We start from the raw sequence: 17,194 nt of genomic DNA, 5'->3' as shown, positions 1-17,194 counted from the left end.
GACTGCTAGGGTGGGGGTGGTGAGGAGGAGCTGGAGCCTCCCTGTGGGGCTGAGGTCCCTCTGGCTGACAATGGGGGGAGGGGCCTCAAGGGGGAGACAGGACGTACAGCCCAGATAAGACTTCAGGGGAACAATAGAAGGAATTGAAGAAGGGAGACCCACCCTCACTGTTCCCCACCCCTAGGACTTTGGGGTCAGGGACTGGGGACCAGAGGGTGATGGGGAGGGGTGCTAAGGATTCTTGTGAGTGGAGGAGGGGATGGGGCAGATAGGATTCTAGAGCTCAGAACCTCTGTATCTTGTTAGGGATCAGTGGGGTACATGAGGTGGGTGGGTGGGTGGGGGACTTTTGTGCCTAATATAACCACAAATGTGCGTTTGAGTGCCTACTTTGTGACTTGCACTTGTATGTAATATATGGTGTTTCAGGTTTTTTGGCTTCTAAGAAATAAAATAAAAATTTCCTATCAGGCCCTAGCCAGTTTGGCTCACTGGATAGAGCATCAGCCTGGGGACTGAAGGGTCCCGGGTTCGATTCCAGTCAAGGGCATGTACCTTGGTTGCAGGCACATCCCCAGTGGGGGGGGTGCGGGAGGCAGCTGGTCGATGCTTCTCTCTCATTCATGTTTCTAGCTCTTTATCCCTCTCCCTTCCTCTCTGTAAAAAATCAATAAAATATATATATTTTTAAAAAGATTTCCTATCAGTTCAGTATTCTTCCTGGGGTCCTGAACTGGGGATTTAGGCTCAGGCTGTCCTGTCAAAGATGTGGAGTGGTGGTTCTCTGTCATCCCGTCTAACACATATATCTGCTTCCCATCTCAGTTGTTTGTGGAACTGAAGAGGCCAGGAGACCTCCTTACACTTTCTTGGGGACCACCTGAGCCCAAGAGGCTTTGGGTCTGGGGAAAGGAGAAGCTGGGGTCGGAACCGCTGCACTTTCTTGCTCTGGCGGGGAGTGCAGCGGCTCTAGGAATGAACCTAGGGGAGCCAGCTTCTGTCTTGGCCCAAAGTATCGATTCCAAGGGAACTCAGTGAAGAGGTGGAGAGTGCAAAGGCTTAGATGTGGTAGATAGTGGGGGTTAGTTGTTTGGCTTCTCTCCCAGGTCCCTAAACCTTTGCACAGCCCTCTCCCATAGCAGACTCCAGGGCTTGCGACTGGGCCAAGGACACCTGAGAAAACGCCTAACAGAGAGACGCCCCCTCCCCAAGCTGCAGCTCTTGGGCTGGTAGAAGGGCGCCCCCAGGGCCGGATTGGGCCCTGCTTCAGGGAGGCGGGACCCAGGCTAGCCGGTGGAGGGGTATTTAAGACTGGGCGGAGCTGGAGGTGGCCAAGGGCAAAATGAGTGGGCTACTGGGCGCCAGGACCTGCTCAAGCCCAGGAGAGGCCTCCGACCTTAAGTTCCCACTGGGCGCCAAGCTCAGGGAACCTCTCACCCAGGCGCGGTTCCAGCAGCTCTTCGGGGGCGCGGAGCAGGCGCAGGATCTACTCGCCGAGTCCCGCTGGTCCGGGCTGTGCCGACTGTGGAGGCGGCGGGCCTGCGCCTGTTCCGGGCCGGGGGCGTGGCGCCTGCTGCTGGCGCGGCTGCCCCCGCTGCGCTGGCTGCCTCAGTACCGCTGGAGGGCCTGGCTGCTCGGGGATGCGGTGGCTGGAGTGACCGTGGGCATCGTGCACGTGCCCCAGGGTGAGCGGCCCCAACACCAACCTGTCAGAGGGCCGGGGAGACCCAGGGGGTGGGAACAACTCGGGAGCGAGGTGGTGGGTTCGTGGGGTTGGGGGTTCGGAGACAAGTTCTGGGTAAGGACTGTGGAGCTCCATCAGAGCCCCACCCCCAGCTGCCCTCATCTGCGCAATCCTTCGAGAAGTCTTAGACCCGTTCCGGCTCAGGGAACTGGAGAGAAGAGAGGAGCACAAGGCCTGCCCCCCAGGTCTCCGCCGGGGTTCTGGATCTGTGACCTTGTCCACCCAGCGACTTCCCCCCAGGCCCGTTAACCCCTCAGCTCCCTCTTGTGGCAAGGCTTAGCGTCCCCTTGCCAGCCTCTAAGAGGGGAGAGGGGGCAGCATCCTGAAGCTGGGCGCCCTCCATCCCTCCGCCCCATCGAAGGTCTTTCCTTCCACCCCCTCCCCCCCAGGCATGGCTTTTGCCCTCTTGACCTCCGTGCCCCCTGTGTTTGGCCTCTACACGTCTTTCTTTCCCATCCTCATCTACACCTTGTTGGGTACTGGAAGACACCTGTCCACAGGTGAGTGACCCGGTGACCTCTGCGGGGTGAAAATGGACAGGGGTTTGAGGCTTCGGTTCTTGTAAGCTCCCTACCTCTCATCCCCCAACTCACCACCGTTCCCCTGCCATGACCTCTGACCTAGGCAATGCTTGTTGGGGGTGCAACGGGGTGGGAGTTTACTCAGACTTTTTCGTCCTCGTGAAATTGGGTTAACTTCTCTGGGGTTCGGAAGAGGGCAGAAGAGATGTGCAGTCACCGCAAGGGGCACACAGTCCCCGGCGATTGCAGGAGGGGGTGGCGGTGCAGTCGGGACGGCTTTTGCGGTTGTTGCCCTCTCCTAACCTCCCTGGTTCCCGGCTTCTGCACCGGCTTGGCCTCGCGGTCTTCACCCGAGCGCTGCTCGGAGGGAGCGAGGTCCCACCCCCCGCCGCCCGGGCCGAAAACGCAGCGCCTGGGCTGGCGCAGCGCCCCCCGCGGCACAACTGGTCATTTCTGCGGGTGTCCTCCGGCCCTAGGAACGTTCGCCGTGCTCAGCCTCATGACCGGCTCCGCCGTGGAGCGGCTAGTGCCCGAGCCGCTCGGGGGGAACCTGAGCGCAATCGAGAAGGAGCAGTTGGACGCTCAGCGGGTTGGGGCAGCTGCGGCCTTGGCCTTTGGGAGCGGGGCGTTGATGGTGAGGGAAGACCCTGGGGGGGCGGGGGCCCACGCTGAGGGCCTGGGGAAACCGAGCCAGGGGAAAGGGTGGGGCAGGTGCGCCAGGAAACGGGCGCGCTGCGTTCCCGCTGTGACTGGGCATCTTCCTCCCACAGCTGGGGATGTTCGCGCTGCAGCTCGGCGTCCTGTCCACCTTCCTGTCCGAGCCCGTGGTTAAAGCGCTGACCAGCGGGGCCGCGCTGCATGTGCTTGTGTCCCAACTGCCGAGCCTTTTGGGGTTGCGCCTCCCGCGCCAGATCGGCTGCTTCGCTCTCTTCAAGGTGGGCGGGGGTGGGTGGGCAACAGGAAAGAGGTTCCAGCGGTCCCGGCGGAGGGCCACCGGAAAAGGAAGGCAGGAAGGACGAGTGGATGGAGAGATGTGTGTAACGAGGCGGGGCGGAGGAAAGGTTAGACCCAGAAGCTGAATGAGGGTCGCCGTGGAGGCGGGAGCCCAGATGGGAGCCGGGAGAGCCTTGCCTGGGTCTGGTGGGTCCGCCGGGGACAGTCGCCCCTAGCTCGGGGCCCTCTGCTCCCCGCCCGTCCGCAGACGCTGGCCGCTGTGCTGACCGCACTGCCCCAGAGCAGTCCGGCCGAACTGACCATCTCCGCACTCAGCCTGGCGCTGCTCGTGCCGGTCAAGGAACTGAACGTGAGATTCCGAGACAGGCTCCCCACCCCGATCCCAGGGGAGATCGTCATGGTGAGGATGGCTCTTGGGTACCGGCCCCCTGCGCCTCACAAACCCTGCCCATCCTTAGGAGCTGGCCGCTGCCGCCCCCTAGCGGAACGCAGGGGGGCCGCAGCCGGGAGGTCCTGCTTACACAAGCCCTTTGCTAGGCTGCTTCCCAGAACACGCTGACCCTCCGGAATCCCCCACCGCACGTCCCCTCTCCTCTCGCGGAGTTCCCGCTGCAACTCTTCCTGCGCCTTCTTCCTCCGAACAGCGCTCCCGTGCGGCGTCGCTCGGCAGAGCGCCTCCACTCCCATCTCTCTCCTGGCCGGGTCCTTCCCTGTAACTCCCTTTCCCTTCCCAACCTACCTACGTTTCTCTTTCCAAGTAAATAAATGTTCAACGTCTCCAAAGATACCCTACGTATCCGCAGACAGAGCCAAACTTCCCTACTTAGAATGGCTCGGTTTTGCCTCCTAATACCCACCTGCCTCTCTCATAGGCGCCTCCCCCCCGCCCCGCCCGCCTTTTCCTACCACCCACCTCTCTCCGCATAGCCCCTGATAGGTATCGTTCCTCTTTTCATCCCCACTCTCCTTCACTCGAAATTAGTTGTCGGGCAGCCATCTCAAACACATCCAAGCTCCCCCAGTTGCTAGGCTCCGGCAACCACCTAATCCTGCATTTTGATCCTTTCTCCTGTTGAGCCCTTGTAGCCTCTGCGGTGGGGGGACGGGGGGGGGGGGGGGGGACGGGACACCCATTTCCTCCCATGCCCTAATATATGCTCTTCCCCAGGTGCTCCTGGCCTCTGTGCTCTGCTTCACCTCTTCCCTGGACACGAGATACAACGTCCAGATAGTGGGGCTGCTGCCTGGAGGGTAAGAGAGAATGAAGGAACACCAGCTTTCTCCTCTCACCCACAACATCCCCTTTTGTCCTGCTCCACCCTTTTTGTCTCTGTCTTCCCTATACTCCTTGTTATACCCAGCCCATCCTTACCTTGGATCCCTCTCTCTCCAGATTTCCCGAGCCGCTCCTCCCCAACCTGGCTGAGCTGCCTAGGATTCTGGGTGACTCACTGCCCATCGCGCTGGTTGCTTTTGCGGTGTCCGCCTCCCTGGCCTCCATCTATGCAGACAAGTATAGCTACGCGATTGACTCCAACCAGGTGTGACTCCCACTGAGGACTCCAGCCTCATTCAGGAGACAGCCCCCTAATGTTACCTCCCCATGCCTTTGTCTCTCTCTTCATCTCACTCTTCACCCCAGGAACTCTTGGCTCATGGTGCCTCCAACCTCATCTCCTCGCTGTTCTCTTGCTTTCCCAACTCGGCCACATTGGCCACCACCAGCCTACTAGTGGATGCTGGTGGAAACACCCAGGTAAGAGTGTGCCCTTGAGTGAGGAGAAAGGGTGGGGTGGGGAAGGGGGACGTCCGGTCCAGGTGGTGGAGAAACAGGTGGCAGCTGTAGAAAGGAGGCTGGGACTCTGTGAGGGAGGGTGAAGGAGGGGATGGGATTATCTAGGTCGGAGAGAAAGAAGACACTAAGTTCCATTAAGACCTTTACTGTAAGCACTTAACAAGCTTATGGTGCCCCATATGTAGTTCAAAGTAAAAACATAACTAAACTGTAAAATAAATTTGAGACAAAATTCTAATTTTTTTCCCATAAGGACATTTTCAGTTAAAAAGAAATATCACATATCAAAGTCTCCCCTAATATTTTTATATTTTTGGTTTCTGCTACTCCGTTGGTGCCCTAAGCATGTGGTTAGCCTGCTTTTAGGGTAATCCCACAGTGGCTTTTAAGATGGAGGTGGGTTACAAAAATAGAGAGGTTGAACTACATCTAAGGGAGACTAGCGAATGAGGCATTTAATTGGGCGGAAAGGGAAGGGTAGGTGTGAATGGCAGAATATCAAGAAGCTCTTGCCGAAACCGGTTTGGCTCAGTGGATGGAGCGTCGGCCTGCGGACTGAGGGGTCCCAGGTTCGATTCTGGTCAAGGGCATGTACCTGGGTTGCGGGCACATCCCCAGTGGGAGATGTGCAGGAGGCAGCTGATCGATGTTCCTCTCTCATCGATGTTTCTAGCTCTCTGTCTCTCTCCCTTCCTCTCTGTGGAAGATCAATAAAATATATTTAAAAAAAAAAAAAAAAGCTCTTGAAGAGTGAGGAATATCTGTGTGGAAAGGGACTTGGGAGGACAGAGACTTTGGAGGAAGATGAGGAGACCACCTCTCACATGAGGGTGGGTGAGGTTCCCTTCCTTTTTTGCTTCCATTGACCCTTCCCTGCAGCTGGCAGGCCTCTTCTCCTGCATGGTTGTCCTGTCAGTGCTGCTGTGGCTGGGACCCTTCTTCTACTACCTGCCTAAGGTAAGGAGCAGAGGCAGTGTGTGGGGGGACCTGGGCGGGTGGCTATATCCCAGAGTATTGGGGTGGTTAGTTCCTTTCCTCTGCTCCAAGGCTGTCCTGGCCTGCATCAACATCTCCAGCATGCGCCAGATGTTCTTCCAGATGCAGGAACTTCCACAACTATGGCGCATCAGCCGCATGGACTTTGTGAGAAACAGCAGCATTGCCCTCTCCCGCTTTCCCAGCACCCCCAGCCTCTGCCCTGAATCAAAGCTAATTGTCCTAGTCCTAAATTCTGTAAACCCCCCCCCCCCCAACATGCATACCTCCTAATCCCTGTCCTCCGAGACAAGGTGAGGGGTGGGGTTTGAACCCCTTCAGACCTGAATATTTTTAACTCCCCAGGTGGTGCAAGGTCTGGGGTCAGTATGTTTGGTGTGTATCCATCGTTGGGTCAGTCCTATCCCTCCCTTCTGTCTTTCTTCCTGCCTTCTCTTGAGCCATCCCTCCCCATCACTTGCCCTGGCAGCCACTGCCCCTGGACCCTTTTCCTTAGCAGCGATGGCCTGGCATTTCCCTTCCATCTCTGTCCTGCAGGCCGTGTGGATGGTCACATGGGTGTCTGTGGTGACCCTGAGCGTGGACCTGGGCCTGGCCGTAGGTGTGGTCTTCTCCATGATGACTGTGGTCTGCCGTACCCAGAGGTGGGAGTAGAAATGAGGGGTGTCAAGATGAAGGGAGGGGAGAGAACAGAGTGCTTGGGGTGACTTTTCAGCCAGGCCAGGCTGGGAATCTGACCCGTTTCCTGCCTAGGGTGCAGTGTGTGGCACTTGGACTAGCTGAGGGGACGGAGCTCTACAGGCCACTCCAAGAGAGCCACAAGGTGGGTGGGCTACAGCCAAAGAGGGAAGGGGTGATTAGACCCGGATGTTTCTCTGACCCTCTGACCCTCTGACCCTCTGACCCTCTGACCCCTTAGCTCCTCCAGGTCCCAGGGCTCTGCATCCTGAGCTACCCAACACCTCTCTACTTTGGAACCCGTGGGCAGTTTCGCCATAACTTAGAGTGGCACCTGGGGCTTGGCAGAGGCAAGGTGAGGGGCTTGGTCAAAGGGAGTGTGGCTTCTCTGTGAGTGGGAGGCACGTGAGTTTCTGAGGGGGATCCTTGTGCTCAAGGTGTGCACGGTCATGCTTGTGCCTCACAAGTGGTGACCGCTCTTTTCTATCACAGGAGACTCCAAAGGTAGATGGCCCACCTGATGCCGGTGAGATGGGATGACAGGAGGAAGGTTTGGGAATAATCCCTGGGAGCCTCTGGGGACCCTGCCTTCTCCCATCCTAGTTGCTGAGCCTGTCAGAGTGGTGGTCCTAGACTGCAGTGGTGTCGCCTTCGCAGATGCTGCTGGGGCCAGAGAAGTGGTACAGGTGAGGGCGAGGGAGGTTGAGGAGAAACTCCCCTTATCCTCCCAGGCACACCCTCTGATGTAGGGTGTAACCCCCTGCCCCACCTCTGCAGCTGGCCAGCAGATGCCAAGATGCTGGGATCCACCTTCTCCTGGCTCAGTGTAATGGTGAGAGGTGTGGAGCATGGAGGGAACTGGAGACGGGGGGATGGCCGGACACTTGGGGGAGAGAAGGGGACACAGCGTGGACTTAGAACCTGAGAGCCTGGCCCCCTCTCCACACAGCCTCAGTGCTCAGGACACTGACCCAGGCAGGACTCCTGGACAGAGTGACCCCAGAGCAGCTGTTTGTGAGTGTCCAGGATGCAGCTGCTCATGCCCTGGAGAGACTGGTGAGGGGACACTAGCCACAGGGGTGGAAGCCAGGAGGTGCTGGGCTGTAGCCAGGGAGGTGCGAGTCAGTGGCTGAAGATCCAGGCAGAGGGAGTTAAGAAGGGCGCTGAGGAGGAAGATGAAGGAAGGGATGGGGATGAAATGATTAGTTAATTTATCAAGACTAAGCCAGGGAACCCTGGCCGAATGGCTCAGTTGGTTGGAACGTCTTCCTATATATCAATAATAACAACAATAATAACACTGATAATAATAATAATAAATTTTCGGGTTTGATTTCTGTTCAGAGCACATACCTATGTTGTGGGTCCAGTCCCTAGTCAGGGCGCATAGAGGAGGCATCTGATGGATGTTTCTCTCTCACATCAGTGTCTCTCTATCTCTTTCCCCTCCTCTCTCTCTCTTTCTCTAATCAATAAACGTATTTTGGGTTGAGAATTAAAAAAAGACTAAGCCAGAGAGAATGGGCTCAGCTATGGGTGAAGAACTGAGTAACTTAAGGTCCCAGAGGGGTTGGTGTGCCCCTCAGACTGCCAAGTCCTGGATGAGGAAGGGCGGGGCACCTAACCTATTCCTGACCCGTGCCCTCCCTTTTTCAGGAGCTCACTGGTCCGAAGACTTGCACAGTCTGGGTCTGACCGGGTCACGTGGAGTATGGAAGGCCCAGCAATGTGTGTGTGAGGGCCGTGGCCCTCGAGCCCCCTGACTTGATGTAACTAATAAAATAAAGCCGAGAGCCTCTGGGATTCATGAAGCGAGTCTGGGTGTCTGCACAGCGGCCCCTGGGGCCCCTTCCTCCATGCCCACAGCATTGCAGAGACACAACTAAAAATGCTTTCACCTGTGTGTTCACTGGCCCTCACCCCAGCTCCAGTCACCAGGTCTCTCCATGGGGGTGGGGGTGCGGCTGCAGCCGGTGCACAGTCCTGGATCCAGAGATGGGGGAGGCGGCGCAGTCCTGGGGATACATGTTGGGGCCTTCCCCACCCACTCAGTCACCAGGAGATGAGTGTTTCCACTTTAGGTTCTTAGAGTCCTTTGGGCTCTTTGGCACTTGGACAGTGACTTCCCACCTCCATGAGAGGGGTGGAGGGAGGACTTGGCACTGGCTGTGGGACGAGTTATGGCTCCACCACACCCCTGGGCACTCACAGAAAGGAGGAGTGTCACCAGGACTAGCCCCTATTTGGGATCAGGTTCTGAAGGGGATTGGGGACAGTCAGTGGAGTGGTCACTGGGTAGTGAGTGGGGTTTGCTAGAAATTTCTGGTAGGGACAAGAAGGCAGGCCCAGCCTGTCCGTTGAAAGGCCCTGAGTGGCCATCACTCCGCAGTCATGCACTGCAGTTGGTGTTTGAAGAAGAGCAGGCGGTGTCTGGCCATGTGACTTCCGTCCAGTGATCCTGGGTAACGGTACCGGGCGTAAGTCTCTGTCCCAGGATCCCTTGATGTCCAAGGCAGCTTCAATTTGGATGCGTGATCCACAACGACGTCTGAGCAGGAGCCCACCCGAAGGGAACCAAGTCCATCCAGGAAGAATTCTGGAGGTGGGGGTGGGGGGGAGTACACAATGAAGCGTCTTGAGAGTGCAGAAGGCCAGCCCTCAGAGAGAAGTGGGATTTGGGGTATGGAGGGTGCGCATGCACACACTCCATTTCTCAGGGCCAGGGAGTCGGGTAGAGGTGGCAGTGACAGTGGTAGGGAAGTTCAAGGTGGACCCAGCAGCCGCGTTGGGTGCGAAGGTTAATGTGGTGTGCAGGCCAGGAGGTAGAAGCTCTTTCTCCTGGTAAAACTTCGAAGAACTGCTCTAGGGGGGCTGGATGGCAGCCACGGGCTCCGCGGGGGTGCCCTTGGCGCCTTGCCGCAAGGAACCTCGCCTCGCAAGGGGAGACCCTGCCAGAAGAGGGCGCCACTCACCCAGGTGCGCCACACGGTTGAGACGCGGGTCGAAGCCGACCTCTCGCACTTTGTCGGTGCGTGCCAGGAAGAAGTTGACCACGCCGTCGGTGACCACGCAGCCCGGGAAGCCGATGAGCTCGTGGTGAAAGCCACGCTTTTGCCGGAGGCAGTTCCCGCGGCCTGGCGCGCCCGGCTCCACGCTCAACAGCTGCCGGTAGGTGGTGGCGAAGCCCGAGATCTCGCGCACAGCGCCCCCGACCTGCGGTGAATGGGAGGATGGCTCCAGGAGGGGCGAGGACTGGAAAGGGTAGGTCTGTGCTCCCTCCGCCTCCTCCCCGTCACCCCACCCCGCCTCTCGTCCCCCGCGGTTCCCCTGCCCCGTCCTTTTCGATTCTACCCCGTCGGGACCTAGATATAGCCCAGGCTCCGCTTCTTCATCCTCTCTTGTCCCAAAGGCTGGCTGCTCTCCCCGTGGTCTTAAGCCCCTGGAAGCCCTCTGTCTCCACCCCACATCCTGCGGCCCCTCCCCTACCAGGTCCAACGGCGTCCGTTCCAGCACGTCCACAAGCCTCTCCAGCTGCGTCCGAGCCGTGAAGATAAAATCGTCGTCCACCCACAGTACGTACTTGGTGGTCACTTGCGACACGGCCAGGTTCCGGCCTGCGAACCAGCCCTGGGAAGGGTATGTGTGGTTGGCGAGGCCGTGGTTAGGACAGACCCCTTGGCCACCTTTCCTTTTCACTCTTGATCACTCTAAACAGCCTGCACCCCTCTCCAAACTTCGAGTTCTTGTGAATGGCGGGGAGCTAGGTAAAAAAAATAGTTTCCCATTATCAGAGGTCCTGAGTCAGTGTTGGGGGCGGCAGTCTTGGAATGCATTTAATTCCTAAGTTCATTCGTTCAACTATTTATCACGCACCCACTAGGGGCTGAGCACCATTCCACGAATGCAGCGCCAATAAGATAGACACAGATGACACGATTTCTGCGTTCACAGAGCTTCCAGTCCAGGAAGCCTCGGGGTTAACAGACATCCATCCCAGTGGTTTTGAGGCCAATAATCCCGGGAACCACTCACTACTCTGGAGACTGAGCGCGCGCGCCCCCTCCCGGTGCCCCGGGGCGCAGGGTTCCGTCCGGCCCGCTGCGCACCTTGCCAAAAGGCATGAGATAGTGCTCGACGTGGGGGCCGCTAATGATCTCCGGCTTGTCGCTGTCGTCGGCGATGATCACTGTGACCGTCGGGTAGAAGCGGCGGATGCTGGCGATGAGTGCCCGCAGCCGATTATAGCGAAGGAAGGTCTTGGTGGCAATGGTGACCAGCGCGCTAATGTTGTACTGGGCTGGGAGTGAGGGGCAGAGTTAGGTGCAGACAAGGAGAGTGGATAGTGAGGAGCAAAAAGACATCCATCTTCTCCCAGGCAGCCCTCTCCCAACTCGTTCCCCACCGGGGCTGCACCCATGTCCCTGCATGCACAAGCCTCACCTCCCTGTGGTGGAGACCCAGGTGGGTACAGCCGAGGGTTGGGGAGATGTCTTATGTGAATGGTGAAGGCCACTTCATGTCCCTCGGTGGAGAACCGGACTGGGAAGAAAGGGCACGAAATGTGGAACAGCATTCTATTTTTAGTAAATAAATATTTAAGTGCTTATTCTGTGTATCACCTTTCTCAGCCCTGGTGGACAAGAACGCAATGTTCCTACCCCCATGGGACTTACATTCTAATGGATGGGAGAAAGATGAGAAAACATTTAATTTAAAGCTAACCTTCGCTGAGCATTTACTATGGGCCAGGCACTTTGTAAATGACCTTAAGTGGTAATTTAAATATGGACTCATTTAATCCTCACGATAGGAAGTAGATTCCTACTACAGAAAAAGAAGGCACAGAGAAATTAAATAATCTGCCACATTTAGACAACGATTTAAGCAACCAAGCTGGGAGAGAAACCTAGTTAGCCTGGTTTCAGGTTAAGTAAATAAGAAAAGTTCAGATACTGGTAAATATTGAATAGAAAATAAGGCAAGTAATGTGATAGTGAAGAGGAGACATTTGAGCTGAGATCCAGATGACAAGAAGGAGCCAGCCATGCACACATCTGGGGGAAGAGCATTCTAGGCAGAGGGAACGGCAAGGGCAGAGGTCCTCAATGGGAGCAGGTTTGGTGTAGCGAGCCTTGGCTGGTAGGTGCCTTTTGCTTGAAGTGGGAGCTTTGGGAGATAAAGCCCTTTGCCCTGTAGTAAGTGGTGGGCTGGGAATAGAGCTGGAGTCTTCTGGCTCCTGGGGCAGGTCACTTCCTGGGGCCCCCATGGTTGGCCTGAGGAGGGGACACACCCAAAGCTCAGATTTCCCTCTGGCCTGCTCTGGCCCCAGATGAACAAAGGCCTCTTCTCTCCCTCCCTGGCCTTGCTGGCCTAGCTGAAATGCCCATTGTGTGGCTGGGCAGCTCTGGCCATTGCCCGAGTATCTCCCACACCCTCTGCCATTTGCCTGACCCAGCCTTTCTGGGTTCTCTCTGTTCACCCAGACTGCCCCTACCTCCACCCAGCGCCTCGCACCTGTGTCTGCTGTGTTTGCCTGGTAGCTTCGGCTGCTGTAAGTGACCAGTTGCAGCTGCCGATTGAGTTGGTCCAGTCCTGAGCTGGTGAGGGTGAGGTTTGGCTGCCCCTCCCCTGTGAGAGTCACTCCAGTCACTTCCCCTGCCACGTCCCATGTGCCCAAGGAGGCAGTCAGGTTCACCTGGGAGCAAGTATTGGACAGCGCAGCGTTAGCCCCCAGACCTACCTCTTGCCGCCCTGATTCCTCCATCCCTCCTTTGGCAGCCCTGTTTCCCTCCCAGCATCCTTTTAAAAAAATATGTATTTTTTTTATTGATTTCAGAGAGGAAGGGAGAGGGAGAGAAAGATAGAAACATCAATGATGAGAATCATTGATTGGCTACCTCCTGCACGCCCCCTACTGGGGATAGAGCCCGCAAACCAAGCATGTGCTCTTGACCGGAATCGAACCCGGGACCCTTCAGTCTGCAGACTGACGCTCTATCCACTGAGCCAAACCAGCTAGGGCCCTGCCCATTTGGCCTCCCCACGCTCCTGTTTCTTCTCACCTGGTATACCTCCTGACCAGAAGCAGCCTGCAGGCTCAGCCCTGGGAGGAAGGGGGGAGATGAGAATCACAGACAGCTTTGCTCACTATCTCTTCCCTTTTTCACAACACAGAACTCTTACCCCTTCCTCTTGTTGAGGCAGCGGGGCACAATGGCCGAAGTAGCCTAGAGTAATTGTTTAACTCCTTCACATCAAAGCAGTAGCCCTTCTATGGCCTGCTTTACCATAGATTCTTTTCTCCAGACTTCTCTAGTTATAGTCTTCTGCAATTCCTGACCACCAAGAGTCCCTTCTGTCCCACCTCCCACCTCATGAACCCCCTACCGACCTCAAGTCCCTCTTTCATCAGAAGACCTGCGCCCGCCCCGCATTCCAATCTTCCCTCATCCTTCCCCACCCAGGCTCAGGCCCTGCCACTCCCACGGTGGCCTAGGTCATCCCCTAGGACCTTTCTCCCCACCTGGCACCAAGATGCTCCTGAGGGGCTGTACCTCCACACCCTGCACGGGGTATTGTAGGGGGCAGTTGGCAGGGGCAATGAGCAGTTGGTCAGCAGCAGACTGGCTCCTGTCCGTGGAGGAGGGGGAGGACAGAGGGAGAGTCAGGAGGAGAGGGGCTTTTCCTCCTGTCCCACCCACCCCCAGGCCGCCTACTGCTCTCTACCAGCATAGTCATGCTTTCCTTTCATGCTGGTACCTTGAAAGGAAGGCCTGGAACTCCTGTTCCCTGGAGGCAGAGGCAGCCTTCAGCTCCTCAGGGTCAAAGGCCTTGGTGAAGTCAGTGGCTTGGACCTGCCTCTGGAAGGGGAGGTGAAGGCTCCCAGTGCTGGACTCACAACTGCAGTTGTTACCAGACAGCAGCCTGGAGCAGGGGGGAGGGTCATCAGAGCCCAGCCATACAGCTCCATTCACACCGCAAAACATTTTCACAGCGCCCTTCAACCCTGCCCAGCCAATATCTGTCCCCCTAAACACTGCTCTCCAAATAGTCCCTGGGGGGGCGGGGGGGACCCTAAATAGGATGAACTACTCCTAAATCAGGATTTCACAGAGGTGCCGAACAGCGCCAAACTGCTAAGATGGCAGAGTTTTCCACCCACCGCTCAGGACCCCATCGCTCAGGACCCCATCGGGGAGTCCTTTATGTGGACATCATAAAGAGTTTCAGGGCCACCCCCTGACTGCACACCCACCCTTCCCCACCACTGTGACAGGGTTCAGGAAGGGCAGATTTCCCCCCAGGCCAAGACTCAATAGCCCCCTCCACCTCCCACCTCACCCCCACGACCAGCCAACCAGCTGGGGAAACCCAGGCATGAGAGCTCAGCGGTGGAGGAAACAAAAGCGCGCCCCCCCCCCCCTCCAAAGTGAGTGACGCACTGTGGCCACCACTCCTGGCACTCACCCCACCACTTGCTCCTTGATCCTGACGGGGATGTGGGCATAGCGGGGCTCAGGGGCGAGGTCTGGCAGCTCTGGCCTGGGGGGACCCTGCAGGGGCGCCCACAGCGAAAGAGGTATCCGCAGGTCCGAGGTATCCCGGGTCCTAGCGTACAGGAGCCCCAGCGAGGCGCCGACGAGCAGCAGAGCAAGCACACAGAGGGCCCTGCGGCCCAGCCGCATCCTGGGTGGGCAGTAGGGGGTGGGGGATGGGGGGTGAGGAAGGTGGGGCGGAAAGGCGTGGACAGACCCTGATACCCCCGCCCTGCTTCCCGGGGCGCTGTCCACATTTTGCGCGCTAGGATTTGTACGGCGAATCGTCACTCCCTACCCACTCCCCTCACTCCCCCGGCCTTGTGTCCCCCAGCCTTCTTCTCGCCTCTCCCGCATCTCCGTCTCCTCTAACACCCGAGGCCCAGCATCCTGATGCGAGGGACCTTTGGATGCGGAGGTTTCCACGCGGCCGCGCATAAGCAGAAGAGACCCGCTTTCTTAGGGCAGCGGAGGCCCCCAAGCTCGTCGGCTCCCCCACCCCCACCCCGAGCCCGCGCATCCCCCCACTCTTCGGTCACCTGGCCCCGGGTGTGCTACAAAGAGCGGCTCCACACCTTGCCTGTCATGAAAAATGCAGAATCACGCCCGCGCTACGGGGTGCCCCCGGCGGAGGTGACCTGGCGAGTGGCCTCGGGGGCACCGAGTGGACGCGCGCGTGCGCCTCCTCCCACCTTCAGCTCGGCCCGCACCCGGCCAGGGCACTAACCTGTCTAACGCTCTCAGGCCGCGGCAAGATTTCGCTCCGGGCGGCGCCAGGCTCTCAGCCCCGGCCGCGGGGTCCTCATGAGGCTGGCGGCGGCCAGATGGGAGAGCCGGGCGTGAGCCTGAGCGCGTGGAGGATCCTCCTGCCTCCCCCGCGCGCCAGAGCCCTCCCGCCTCCGACTCCCTGGGCTTTGTAGATTACGGTGCCGGGGTGGTTCTGGGCGTTTCCTGCCAGGGTGGCGGACGGCCTTGAGAAACCGCCACACGGAGTGGAGATACCAGCGCCAGGGAACAAAGCCAGGGCTCCCCTGTCTCCCTGGCTCGGGAGGGCTCGGGCCGCCGCCCGGCGCTTCAGATCAGGGCGCCGCGCGGCTCCGCTTCAGGCTCGTTGCGGCGCAGGCTTCGGCGACGCGCGGGGAATGCGGGCGCCTTCTGGTGGGAGCCGAGCACATTGCGGGGGCCCGAAGCCGGCGCCCAGAGGTCCTTCTCCCTACACCCCCCACCCCAACCTACCTCTGAACGGTTGGGGGCATCTCGACGTCGGCACCAAACCCTATTCTCTGCCCTATTCGTTAGGAGCCTCTTTCTCATCGTTGATTGGTGTTAATTTTCATCCTGAGCTTTGACATCTTCCTTCGCTAGTTTGTCTTTTGTGAGAGTCGTGTGTGTGTGTGTGTGTGTGTGTGTGTGTGTGTGTGTGTGTGTGTGTTTCTTGGTTAGGGTTCATTGTAGATGACAGAAACCACGCTAGGGGGTGATTGCTGGGTCTTAGGTAGCTTCCAGTGTGGCTGGGGCGTTGGTTTTTGCATGGGTGATAGTACCTTCCATAGCACTGGTCACAATGACTGACAAAGCTACTGACAATTGATGGGCTAAATGTCCTACAATGAATAGAACAGACCTATGTAAGAAAGACTTGCCCTTCTGTTAAACAGGACAAGGGTCTCAAGGGTCTGGGCCAGCAATTTTCAACCATTTTAAAAAATATTGTTTTATTGATTTCAGAGAGGAAGGGAGAGGGAAAGAGATAAAAATATCAATGATGAAAGAGAAACACTGATTGGCTGCCTCCTGCACACCCGACCCCCCCTCCACTAGGGATCCAGCCAAGGAATCCAACCTTGACCTCCTAGTTCAAAGGTTAATGCTCAACCACTGAGCCACGCAGGCTGGGCATTTTCAACCTTTTAAAAAAAAAAAATCTCATGTCACACATAAACTAATTACTAAAATTCTACAGCACACCAAAAAGTATATTTTTTGCTGACAAAAAGTAGGTATAATTTTGATGCATTTACACCAGACGGCTGTCATTGTGTTGGCAGTTGTCATTTTAAACATTTGACAATCTAAAGGAAAAGAGGTCAGTGCCTCAAGTATTGCATGTTTAAAAAAAAATTTGCGGAATTGTTGAAAATCGTTTGTCTGGGCCATCCTTACGAAATACTATTCTTGCTAAATGTTAAAATGTTGCAAAATATTTTTCAGACCAACTGCAACAGTATAAGTTTCACAGGAACCACTCTGATAAGTGTAGGGAACTGCAGAAATGAAATCTACATGAAATTGGACAAATAGTGTATATAAGCAATGGCTAAGCCTCCCTTCCCAGAGGCAGAGCTTTGGCTATGCATCCTGTCTTTTTTACTTGCTGCAAGTAAATAAGAACTACCTTGCAACAACTAGTTCTTGTTTTTTGTTTGTTTGTTTTTAAATATACTTTATTGATTTTTTTACAGAGAGGAAGGGAAAGGGATAGAGAGTTAGAAACATTGATCAGCTGCCTCCTGCACACCCCCCACTGGGAATGTGCCCGCAACCAAGGTACATGCCCTTGACCGGAATCAAACCTGGGACCTTTCAGTACGCAGGCTGACGCTCTATCCACTGAGCCAAACCTGTTACGGCTGGTTCTTGTTTTTTGAATAGAGCACCCCAAGCAGCAAAGCTCTTGAGTTTGGTCACAAGTTTGGTAACTCAGATGGGACTCTTTTTTTTTCTTTCTTTCTTTTTGGATGGCCCTCTCTTAAAAGAACTCCTTCTTGGCTGGTGGGGATGCTTGTCAAGAAGACTGCAGCAGCACTCCTCACCTGCGTCTCCACTGGACCAAGGATCTGTTCCGTGGGAGACTCCGCTGTCTGGCCTGCCTCCACAGCAAGTGGACCTGTTTCACTCGACGCGTTGGCCCCAGTGGCCACTTTAATGAGTGTTTCTTTTCCCGTTTTGGGTATAGGGTTGTTGGAAAGAT

The 17,194-nt window shown here is 56.7% G+C and overlaps 2 protein-coding genes across 6 annotated transcripts; one reads left to right on the top strand and one right to left on the bottom strand.

Moving 5' to 3' along the window:
• Positions 1 to 1,317: 1,317 nt before the first annotated feature.
• On the top strand, positions 1,318 to 8,483 carry LOC118651333 (solute carrier family 26 member 10-like). 4 transcript variants are annotated; one of them, XM_036300373.1, is made up of 18 exons: positions 1,319 to 1,685; positions 2,134 to 2,244; positions 2,742 to 2,899; positions 3,036 to 3,200; positions 3,467 to 3,619; positions 4,388 to 4,470; positions 4,613 to 4,760; positions 4,862 to 4,975; positions 5,894 to 5,971; positions 6,062 to 6,157; positions 6,548 to 6,654; positions 6,764 to 6,833; positions 6,930 to 7,043; positions 7,181 to 7,214; positions 7,292 to 7,374; positions 7,466 to 7,520; positions 7,638 to 7,744; positions 8,345 to 8,480. In XM_036300373.1, exons 1-18 carry the CDS (start codon positions 1,343 to 1,345, stop codon positions 8,381 to 8,383), a joined length of 2,058 nt encoding a protein of 685 aa, XP_036156266.1. In that variant the 5' UTR covers positions 1,319 to 1,342; the 3' UTR covers positions 8,384 to 8,480. The 4 variants fall into 4 exon arrangements, with proteins under 4 accessions (XP_036156264.1, XP_036156265.1, XP_036156266.1 ...); XM_036300371.1 differs by having other exon boundaries at positions 1,318 to 1,685; positions 5,894 to 6,157; positions 6,356 to 6,654; XM_036300372.1 differs by having other exon boundaries at positions 1,318 to 1,685; positions 5,894 to 6,157; positions 6,356 to 6,654; positions 7,638 to 7,702; positions 8,345 to 8,451.
• Positions 7,984 to 15,568, bottom strand: B4GALNT1 (beta-1,4-N-acetyl-galactosaminyltransferase 1). Of its 2 annotated transcripts, none has more exons than XM_036300375.1 (11): positions 14,951 to 15,568; positions 14,156 to 14,374; positions 13,448 to 13,612; positions 13,212 to 13,318; positions 12,751 to 12,791; positions 12,203 to 12,383; positions 11,129 to 11,227; positions 10,795 to 10,985; positions 10,175 to 10,315; positions 9,661 to 9,901; positions 7,984 to 9,284 (listed from the first exon to the last, which is right to left on the bottom strand). In XM_036300375.1, exons 2-11 carry the CDS (start codon positions 14,371 to 14,373, stop codon positions 9,067 to 9,069), a joined length of 1,602 nt encoding a protein of 533 aa, XP_036156268.1. In that variant the 5' UTR covers position 14,374; positions 14,951 to 15,568; the 3' UTR covers positions 7,984 to 9,066. The 2 variants fall into 2 exon arrangements, with proteins under 2 accessions (XP_036156268.1, XP_036156269.1); XM_036300376.1 differs by lacking the exon at positions 14,951 to 15,568 and adding an exon at positions 14,763 to 14,890.
• Positions 15,569 to 17,194: the final 1,626 nt, after the last annotated feature.

This window comes from Myotis myotis, unplaced genomic scaffold, assembly GCF_014108235.1.
Source record: "Myotis myotis isolate mMyoMyo1 unplaced genomic scaffold, mMyoMyo1.p scaffold_m19_p_3, whole genome shotgun sequence".
NCBI lineage: Eukaryota > Metazoa > Chordata > Mammalia > Chiroptera > Vespertilionidae > Myotis > Myotis myotis.
Note: the sequence above shows the minus strand (reverse complement) of the source record. Positions and strands in the feature narration are given on the sequence as shown.

Bases quoted from the DNA above. Each gene is read 5' to 3' on its own strand.
- LOC118651333 (XM_036300371.1), top strand. From the start codon at position 1,343: ATGAGTGGGCTACTGGGCGCCAGGACCTGCTCAAGCCCAGGAGAGGCC. The intron at 2,245-2,741 runs GTGAGTGACCCG...CTCCGGCCCTAG, and splicing joins TGGAAGACACCTGTCCACAG to GAACGTTCGCCGTGCTCAGC. The intron at 4,471-4,612 runs GTAAGAGAGAAT...CTCTCTCTCCAG, and splicing joins GTGGGGCTGCTGCCTGGAGG to ATTTCCCGAGCCGCTCCTCC.
- B4GALNT1 (XM_036300375.1), bottom strand. From the start codon at position 14,373: ATGCGGCTGGGCCGCAGGGCCCTCTGTGTGCTTGCTCTGCTGCTCGTC. The intron at 12,384-12,750 runs GTGAGAAGAAAC...ACTTGCTCCCAG, and splicing joins CTGGTCAGGAGGTATACCAG to GTGAACCTGACTGCCTCCTT. The intron at 9,902-10,174 runs GTAGGGGAGGGG...CATTCACCGCAG, and splicing joins AACGGACGCCGTTGGACCTG to GTCGGGGGCGCTGTGCGCGA.